The following is a 10,412-nucleotide window of genomic DNA, read 5'->3' as shown; positions in this document are numbered from 1 at the left end:
AGTTTGTATGACTTGCGTGCAGTGGAGTATATTTTTGGAGTTTGCTGTTTGCTTCCTTTTGGACGGGTTAAAATATGTTTATTTACTTTTGAATTTTAAGACATCATAGTTTCTTATACTTCTGATGTGCTACATAAGTTTTGCAGAGAATTAATAAATTATTGGTTTTTGTAATAACCTTTTTATCTACCATTATGTCACGACGTGTGATTAATGGTGCAGCGACTTGCAGTTATGAGCAACAGAAGTGGCTAATAAAATGTACACATATAATTGTATGTTGAAATATGTTTGAGGTATGAACCACCAGCATGTTGCAAGCAAAAAAGAGATGATTAAATTATTTTTATTGTTTGGAACATGATGTCATGGTCGTGCACGCACCTTTTGAGGTGTTAAAATCAAGCGACTACATTTAACTTTTCACTTTCTTGTGGACATAAAGTTTTAGCAGATGTAGTTACAGTTTTTATCACACATCATCAAAGACAGTACAAACAAATCTTGCCTATCTAATGGCAATCTCCAGTAGACGCACTTCTGGTAATAGTTAAAATCCTGAGTTTGTGCGGAGAGGTATTTTCGTGTCTGGGCGCTGCATTTTTCCCTCATTCTTCTTTACAAATCTGCCTAAGCTCTGTCGAGTTTCATTGGGACTGTGAGTGAACAGTAATTTTAAAGCCCTGCCACAAATTCTGGACTCTGACTTGGCCAGTCATTGTTATTTTGAAGCCATTCCTGTCTAGCTTTGGCTTTCTGTTTGAGGTGATTGTCTTACGGAAAAATAAATCTCCCACGTTGCAGTGCTTTTGAAGAGTGCAGCGAGTTTTCCTGTGGGAATTTTCTGTTTTTCTGCACTGATTTTTGGTTTGTACATTCCCAGGCCTTCTGGAGCGGAGAAGTGCCACCACCAGGCTTTTTGCTATATACTCATTTCTGGTGATGGTGCTGTGTTGATGTCGCCAAACGTAGAGAGCAATAAGGTGGTCAAAAAGGTCACTCTTCTCCAGACCATAGAATCTTCCTCCACTTTCTTTCAGTCTCCTACCTGCCCTCTGGCAAACACAAACCATATCATGAGTCACAGCCATAAAGTGCAACTGGTGAATCTTAGCAGCAGCAGTTTTATGTGTCTCTTATCTTGACCGTGTAACTCGCAGCTCCCTCCGTGTCCGGATCTCTCGGTGGCCTCCCTCACCACCAGCGCTCCTCTTACAGACTCAGCCTGCACCAGGCAGATTTACAGCTGTACCATGTTTTTTCCATATTGACTGCACTATAAACTGAGCAACATTCAGTGCCTTGGGTATTGTCTTGAATCCTCCCCTGAATGGTAGTGTTCAGTAAACATGTCACAGATTTGTTTGAAGTGTTCACAGTTAGATGCAGGTGCATTTAAGGTTAATTTTCATACTTGGTGATCTTAATTCAACTTTTTGTGCAATTTGTAAAAATGGAACAAATAATGATACATGTCAGTGTTAGTATTAAAGGGTCTTTTTTTTGTTCCAACGCTGCCAAAAATCCCATAGCCTGTAGCACTTTTATATCTCTTGATCTTTCTTGACCTACTCATAAACCACATCTGTGGACAGTTGGCCTGCTTATAGTATTTTGTTAGATTAATTGAAGCCTTAAGGTTTTGGGGCAACCTAAAACCACAGAATGCATTATTACACAGATTTTTTTTCTGAGTTTAAAGGGAACTTGAGTGACTGATCATTGTGTTTCCATATATAGAGTAAAATCTGACATTTTGATTGTAGTTAAAAAAATCTAGGAGACCGATTGCCTTGAAAGAGGTATGAAAATAACACTATTGTAGTTTACTTACTTTTCTCAAGGTAATTGGTTTCCTAGAGTCTCAAATTTTTTCAAGACCAACTTGTCAGATTAACAGTGAAGCTGAGGGATCTCTGAGGGAAGAGACAGATTAAAAACAATTGCCATGTTTTTCTGACTTTGCATTCTTAGTATGAGCCAAGCTTAAAAAATGCTGGAATCTACATTTCCAACTCAATAGCATCTTTTCTTAGACCGTGCATGCCTCATAAATGGACGCACTTTTCAAACTCCACTCCTCCCACCACAGCCACAGACTACATTAAAACAGCTGTCACCGGTGCTGTAGTAGGGGAGAATGGGGTAGGTCATTACATTAATTAGACCTCGCTCCCTAGAGGGCGCTGTTAAAAAAGAGTTGGTGCTGAAACTGAAATTTGAGCTACATTTTAGATCATGTTTTTCTCAGCTAGGCTACAAAGCTGTTTTTAAAGCCACAGTTTACACATCCATGTGTGTCCACTCTGTGTGGTGTAAATCTCGTCATCCACCCATTTCCACTTTGACCCCTATGCAGATGTTTGCGTGCCGCCCATTTTTTGGTGACTACGCAGACACTAGGCGTAGCAAACTCGTGCTTCACACTCCAGTCAAGTATGAAACACTTCTTTCATGCCAGCTGCACTTGCCTTACCACAGCGAAGTTAGTTTTTAGTTGGACATTTGACAGACTCAGAAGCATCGTTTAGTTTTACTTTCACCTGATGTCGGCAGTAGGAGGATCGTAAGCTTACCTCCCAGCCCTGTTTACCAAACTGTACTATGAATAGAACCACATGCGTGTCTGCAATCTGGTCTCACTCTGAAGTTGTCGAAATCCAGCGCTTGGGCAGTGACTTGCGGCATCAGACACCGACGAAAAAAGCCGTCCTTTAATGTGGCACGATACGCAGCCAGTCGCCCTTACAGTTTAACGGCGATTGGTGGTGTCTGGGGGAAACATGGCGGGACAAGAAGGAAAATAAGGCGGCGAAAGTCCGAGTAGGGTGAGAGGGAAGTGTGGTGGATGGGTCCAACAAACACCAACTTTCACCTGGGGAGAGCGGTGTTCGCGTAGTGCATTTATTTTGAAAGAGACTGTATGTAAACGTTAAATTTCCTGTGAAAACAGAAGTATATTTTGAAAACAGACAATGCATGTAACAGGCAGAACTTGACACGGCGTCCCAGAATGTCAACAACCAACGCACCCAGGGTACCTTGCACGTCGTATCTGGACGTGGAAAGTCCATGACCAAACATCGATATGTGACGAGATCGGAGTGAGAATGAGTTGGTGTCTGCTAACTGCAGCTCTCTGTGGACGTTTAGAGCACAAAGTAGGTAAGAACCTTAATTCTTCTAGCAAAACATCGCAGTCAGGTTTGTTTGTTACATTCTCTCTGGGGATGGTTGTCACGCGTTTTGTTTTTGTCTCGTTCTTTGTATTTTTATCTAAAGATGAAAAATATAGGAGCAGTTTTTCCCGATCATCCTCTCCCAATACATGCGCTGGTTGGGTTTTGCGTTTAAAGGAAAATTTTCAATGCAATTTAACTTTTTAAATCCATTTTTTAGACTGATTCCATTTTTTAGTTTTCCCAATTAAAATAACATCGGGACAACGAACCCTTTAGTGTTTGACAACTGACCCTACGATGGAGATGGTTGTCTCAAGTTTACAGTCCCTGTCTTTCCATTTCTACCTGACGCTTCAGGCTTCCGTTACACTTTAAATTGGAATCTATTAAGGATACAGTTTTTGAGGGGTTCAAATGAAAGTAAAAAGTGTGTCGACCAACCCTGTTATCCCCTCCTTCTTATGATAGGTGGAGTGAGTGCTCTTTTAAGCAGCATACAAACTGTAAAAGCAGCTCAGCCATCTGGCGTTCCACCTCATCTTTGAAACCTTTATGTGACACACTAACTGTGGTGATTTTTACTGCATATTTTAGAAGCTTACAGAGAAAAGGGTTGGTGGATTACTGCAGTCTGCTCTGTGATGACTTGACAAGGATTTCTATTTTTGAGCCTATTGTTCAAGATTTCTTTAAAAACAAAAACCTTCGTCCATCCAGACCCACAACCTCTTCATGATTGCACAATTTCGCTGACCACCATCTCCATCTCTCTTTGTAACCTTCACTCTATTTGCACTGATTACAAAGACACAATCCTCCCAGATGAGCACTAGGGGGCACACTTGCTGCTCTCCAGACAGTCAGGCAGGAGGGAAGCTTTGATGTGTGTGATCTTGTCCAGAGTGAAAGGAAAGACTCTGATAACCTGACACGGGCTGATAATATATACAAGCCTTGTATCTTATTCTGTCTCTAGTCTTTCTAAGTAGCCTGCGCTGCAGCAGCCAGAACATTTCAGCAACACTTTACTAAGTTGCACCAGTGTCATCTTGAATATCCCTATGAGACATTGCTCTTAAGTACAAAATAACCAAAAATAACACAGTAAATGTGCTTAATGAATTGTTAACATTGGGATAACATTGTGTATTTTTGTTCCACTGTGCAAAGACAAATATCAGCGCTTGGTGTTTATGTGTCGTAAAGGTCAAAGGCTAGAAATGGAGTTTAGATTTCATATAAAAGACGAGCATGTGTTCATCAAGGGCAGAACAGTTTTCCATTTAACTGCAGAGGTCAGTGACGTAGAGTGAGGCAGCTGTGGAGGAAAGACTTGTTGGATCTCCTCACAATTGAAGAAGAGGCGCCACAAACAAAGGGTTTAAAGGACAGTTTTAGGGTTTTCTTATTTTCCTAAAACAGTTTCCGCTTTGTTTGGAGACATTTTAATATTTCCCCGATAACCTTCACAACAACCTGAAGTTAATTTGAACCTTTAGCTTTTCCAAATCAGGCCCCTGTGGCCATGTTTTTAAATGACGAATAAAATGAATTCCTTGTAAACCTGCAGCAGCCAGCAGCATAACACACACACACACACACACACACACACACAATCACACATGCCTGTTATTGGAAATCACCAGCCACCCTTATAAAGCCGGAGCAAGTCCCTTCAGGGCACTATATGCTTAAAAAAACAATAATCCCCTAAAGCTTTGACCTTTAGGCCAAAATACAGAATTCCAGGTTCCTGCTGGACGGCTCAGTTAGATCGCAGCTTGTCTTTTTGGCACCCCTGGGCTTTAATTTGTGTGATCATAATACACAGGAGAAATGTGCATCACCCCGGCTGATTTTGGAGAGCCCCTGACTGCTTGTGTGTATAATTCACCTGAGATGCTATTGCCATTTAACGGTAGAATGTCAATCTAATGCAAGAATACAGCGGTGGTGGTAAAATGAATCTGGTTTTGTTGAGGTTGTTCAATGCAGAAAATGCGAATATTATATGTGTACGTGCATATATTGCCAAATCAATCCTATGGTTATAATACATTAGCTAAGTGGCTAATATATCTGTTTTAAATGTTGTAATAAAACAGTAAAATAAAGCCAGTATCTATAGGAGGAAATATAGGAATGCCACTGAGATAAAAGAATAAAATTGTCATTACTGGGCTTGGAGCAACTGACATTGTTTTAATATATTTATAAAGTCAGTAGGTCCCAAGTGGAGACATGTTCTCTCTATGTATATTTCTATATTGGATCAGGCCTTCACCAGTTTGTCCACTGACTTTTATTTAAAGCTCCATCCTCTGTGTTGTTCCTCCTGCCAGTGCAGAGTGGCTCCATAATAAAAGGCCTACTTGACTTTTCAACCTCCACTATTCCAGCCGATTACTTCTATTGTGCGCCGCCAGCCTGCTCTGTTTCTGTGCCCACCCCAAAAAAAGGAAAAAGAAATCTGTCCTAACAAGCCCTATAGTTTCCTTTTAGTCTCAACGTCTGTCTTGATTTTTTTTTTTTTTTTTTTATTTCCAAGAGAGGCCCTGATTCAGTTTGTTTCCAGTGCGTTTTGTGCATAATCCAGAATAAAATTGTAAAGTAACTTGTATCAAGAAATTTGTGGTTTGACCCCACAGAGCTTAAATATAAAATAAAAAATAATATCTGGTCTTTTTTTTCTCGAATATCCAAAACATCTTTAGCTACTGAGGATAATTCCCACATAATAAATACTGTGTAGTTTTAAAAAAAAAAGGAAAATAAAATGAACCCAGACGGTAACAGGACACCGACCTGCGCGTAAAAGGAGCTATAAGATCTATGTCTTGCCAGCCGGTTTGTGTTAATAACCTTATTGTTTTAGGATAAATAGCATTTTATCATCAAATAACCACACTACCTTTCTCCTCGCACATACACACACACGCACACACTCTACACACACCACACTCCCGTCACAAAACTGTTGCAAATGGTCGGGCCAGCAGCAGCAGCAGCAGCACGCCGCATTTCCACCGCCTCCCATTGAGGTTTATTCATTAGGAGCCTCACACTAACCCATTTGCTATTCATGGGAGACTTTTTTTCCTCCTCTCTCTTTCCAAACAAACCCGAGTCAAGAGTGGCAGATGCGTGCCATTATTGCCCACGGCTCGCTGGAAGCTGTTTTATGCAAGGCAAAGGCGGGTTAACCTAATCAATCATGTCGACTAGTTGTGTTAAAGACGATTCATAGAAGGTGGAAGAAAACATATGGCGCAGGGGCGGGTGCAAGCTTTTCTTAACACCGCAGCCAGACCGGGACCTTCTTGTGACAAGATGTATTCAAAGCCCGGGGAGAGAATGGGAATAAAGGCAGCGGACGGCGGCTAATTGAAGTCATGGCACTTGAAGGCTAAAAGCAGGGGTCAGTTATTCAAAGGGGCCAATTTTTACCAAGCAGGGCAGATTTTTTTAAGGGGGTGAATATTTTATGTATTCGCTTAATCTGTCAGGACAAATCCCTGTGTTGTTATATTCTTATAAAAGTCATATGAGACATGTGTGACTTTATCTCTTGGAGCATTCCTACAGAGATTTACAGACTGCCTGGTGAGCTCACAGGTCACCTTAACACCTAAAGTGTTCCTCTAATATTCCTGTAGGGATTTAGCAGTACATGTTGTTCTCCTTGGTCATTTCTATCACCTTCTAGATCCCCTTTTAAATCATAGAGTCATCATGATATTCCTTTCATTTCTTTAATCCCTTTTGATTTGCGATATTATTTTAGAATTGTCTGCACAGTGACACATGCAATCGCGCCGAGAGCTTCTTGAAATATCATATAACCTTTATTTACATAGATGCTGATTAAATAGAATGTTACAATAAAATTATCGCATAGGATGTTTGATCTATATACAGAACTCAGAGCGTGTAAAAGTTTGCAGTCGATACTAAATAGTGATGCGTCCTTTGCGCTGCGAACAGGCCTGCATGCTTTGCAGAAACACTTTTCGCTCAGAAGAAAAAAATAATAATTTTACACTTAAGGAGGGATGAGCTGACAGACTGACAGACCAAAGACCCCGGGCTGCAATGTGCATGTAAAAAAAACAAAAACAAAGGGGGGATTTAAATATTTGGCAGATCCGATTCCTTTAACAGAAAAAAATGCGAATACATGACGCACAAAAAACAATTGCACAACATTCCATCCCCCCTTAAAAACGACCGTGAAAATTCAAATGTTTACACAATTTTCAGTCTCACTGTACCATTACAGTTGGGGGTCTGACAGGAAACAAGATATTCCTCAAATATTGTGGTGAAACTTAAACGACAGACTTGGAAGGCTTTACAAGTCCGATTAATAAATTAAAATGGAGAGAAAAAAAGAAGAAGAAGAGGAGGAGGAGAGAAAAAAAACTTTCCTGAAATGTTTTTATGTATATATTCTCCTTTTTTTGTTAATATCCGTGCAAAAGTTTGGGAAGAAAAATGCCCCCTTTTTGATATTCTTTTTTGTTGCTGCTTATGAAAATCACAGGCCCATCTGACTGTCAATCGTCCACCTCGATTTCCTCGTCGTCCTCCGAGAATTCATCCGTGGTTTGGTCTCTGGATGAGGAGGGGGACTGTGGGAAGGCGCGGTGTCCTTGGGAGGTCGGGGAGATACTAGGCGATCTGGCCTCGGGGCCCCCACCGTGGGGCTCCTCAATGCTGTCCATGCTGACGAGCTTCTGCAGGGTCTGCGGGTTGATTTTCTTTAGCGACTCCACGTCCGCTTTCATCTCCTCCAGGTCCCGCTTGAGTTTGGCCCTGCGGTTCTGGAACCAGGTGATGACCTGCGCGTTGGAGAGCCCCAGCTGCTGCGCGATCTGATCGCGGTCGGCCGGAGAAAGATACTTCTGGTACAAAAACCTCTTCTCCAGTTCGTAAATCTGGTGGTTCGTGAAGGCCGTCCGCGACTTTCTCCTTTTTTTCGACGTCTGCCTCTGTCCGAAAGCGTTGACATGCTCACGACCTTGGAGGGGTGGAAGAAGAAAACATACAGGAGGATTAAAACAACCGCAGGGGTCAGTTTCCCCAAAATTACAGCGACAACAGAGGGCACTGCGCAACAGGCCCGTGTTCAGTGTGCATGCTGGGTTTTGTCCTTTTCCTCAAAGCAAAGCATTATTTTTATTTTTACTTGCTTTCAATAGCGACGACACAAAACTCTGCTGAATCATGGCCCCTTTCTGAAAAACACTGAGCTGATTGTTTTATAGTGATGTCAACATCGTCACAGAAAAGAAAATAACTTGAAATATTGATCCAAAAGTCACAATTTTCTCCACATATTTTGAACCAATAAAAATTTAACCAAATATCAGAATTGTTAGATTATGTTCTGCAGTGTAACATATATTTAAATATCGGCGTGTCACTGACGTTTATCTGTCAGTCTGTCCATTTTCATCCAACACATCACTGCATGAAGGAGGCCATAATGGCTGATTGACTTTTTGACAGCACGCAGAATATATTAGCCAGCATATAAGACAGTTTAAACATTTAAACAGATCCCATGCGTGCATATTTTAATGCGTAAATGTGCCATATTCCTTCTCTTATATCTTGTGTTGTTACGCATTGCTTTGCAGCTGTCATTTCCACATTTAAATTCAAAACAAACCCAGCTAGCACTGTCAGCTGTGAGTCAGCTGTGATCACGGCGCTTGCTTTCCTTCAGAAACAGTTTTAAAGTTGATCAGTCTGTCAGGAAATATATATTTTACATTAAAAAATACAGATATGTCTTTACCTTCCGCTGCCTGGATAACGCTGACTTCAAGACCCTTAAACGTTTTGCTGGCGAGCTCCTCCAGCGCGCACAGCGGCGAGGAGGGAGTGGTGATCCCGTTCCTCGCCGAGTTGGAGCCCGTCACTTTCTCCAGCACTCTCGGCGGACAGATACTGGCGACCGACTTCTTTACCGAGGGTTTGTTGAGGATATCCTCGATGCTGAACGGCGTTAAAGGCTTGTTGGAGTTGGCCGGTGGCGGCAGCTGGTCCAAGGGAGCCCGTCTCCTCTCCTCGCCGCTGGACTGCAACACAGAACCTGCCTTCATGTCTTTACTGGAGGTCATCGCAGTCCCGAAGAAACGCTGCTTCCAGAAAAGTTGGTTATTTCATTCAAATGGCGGTTTTAAAGCGTCCACAAGTGTTTCCTCTGGCGCGCGGCGTTCTCCCTCTATATTTTGACACTCACAGCTGAATGCCGCAACTTAGCTCGCCTGAGAGCTTTCCTCCAAAATAACCATGCTTCGGGCGTAGTTGTAAAGGCAGCCGGACCGTATTCCCCTCAGAGAGTCGCAGTTCCTCTGCCAAGCTCCATGTAGATCTTTAGGAAGTAACAGACTGGAGGGGGTGAATCCCTGCAAGGGGAAAAAAGCTGTCTCAAGCACCAAGAAAAAGAAAGCGACTGCTAACGAGTTATTGTTGATTGGGCGAAGTTCAATTAGAGAAACACTACACTACTTGCTGACCCGCTGCTGCGTCTTAAAGGGCCGGACCATAATAACTAATTGGACGTGGGGGAGAGGAGGAGTCTGTTGCTGCCGAGGAGAAAGATGCCCTGAATGTTTATGCATCTGTTTCCCTCTGCTGGTGTGCTCTGCTAGAAAGGGAGAGTTGATGGCCATTAAAATACTGCCACCAGCATCTTTGCATTATGGAAAAGTTTGGAGGAACACCGAGCCAACAATGGTCTCCAGCCGTGATATTCATTTAATCATTTTCGTGCGTAATTACGCACAGAGCGTTATGCGTAATGTGAGAATTAGGCACTGTGCTGCACGGGAATTTGGCTTAAAATAGCCACGATGAGCACATCTACGGAGCTGATTGTGAAGTCTATTAAAATGATTTGCCTACAAGTAAACAGAAGCTGCTCAGGTTAACCCATTGTTCAACATGACAGGTGATGGACTTTATTTTTCTTTATGCAGCCTGCTTCTAATCTGAACCTAAACATATATATTTTTAAAAATGATGGCAGCAAGGTGCATATATTTTCTATATTACCTTAAAACCTGGAGATATTTAAAAGGTTTCATCTGAGACTCAAGATACACATTATGAAGATTAAAAAACGCAAAGAAAAAGAGAGAAAAGACAGAAAATCACAAAGTGTCATTGTTGAGTTTCTTCATCCATTTTTGTTTCTGCTGTTTATCTATGATCTTATAT

General features: G+C 41.8%; 1 protein-coding gene across 1 annotated transcript; it reads right to left on the bottom strand.

The window, feature by feature from the left end:
* Positions 1–7,315: 7,315 nt before the first annotated feature.
* Positions 7,316–9,749, bottom strand: lbx2 (ladybird homeobox 2). Its single transcript, XM_033632763.2, has 2 exons — positions 8,986–9,749; positions 7,316–8,202 (listed from the first exon to the last, which is right to left on the bottom strand). The coding sequence occupies exons 1-2, from the start codon at positions 9,308–9,310 to the stop codon at positions 7,739–7,741; spliced, it is 789 nt and encodes a 262-aa protein (XP_033488654.1). The 5' UTR covers positions 9,311–9,749; the 3' UTR covers positions 7,316–7,738.
* Between the last annotated feature and the right edge of the window lie 663 nt (positions 9,750–10,412).

Source organism: Epinephelus lanceolatus, chromosome 7 (assembly GCF_041903045.1).
Source record: "Epinephelus lanceolatus isolate andai-2023 chromosome 7, ASM4190304v1, whole genome shotgun sequence".
NCBI classification, from domain to species: domain Eukaryota; kingdom Metazoa; phylum Chordata; class Actinopteri; order Perciformes; family Serranidae; genus Epinephelus; species Epinephelus lanceolatus.
Note: the sequence above shows the minus strand (reverse complement) of the source record. Positions and strands in the feature narration are given on the sequence as shown.

Bases quoted from the DNA above. Each gene is read 5' to 3' on its own strand.
- lbx2 (XM_033632763.2), bottom strand. From the start codon at position 9,310: ATGACCTCCAGTAAAGACATGAAGGCAGGTTCTGTGTTGCAGTCCAGC. The intron at 8,203-8,985 runs GTAAAGACATAT...CACCCCTCCAAG, and splicing joins CGTTATCCAGGCAGCGGAAG to GTCGTGAGCATGTCAACGCT.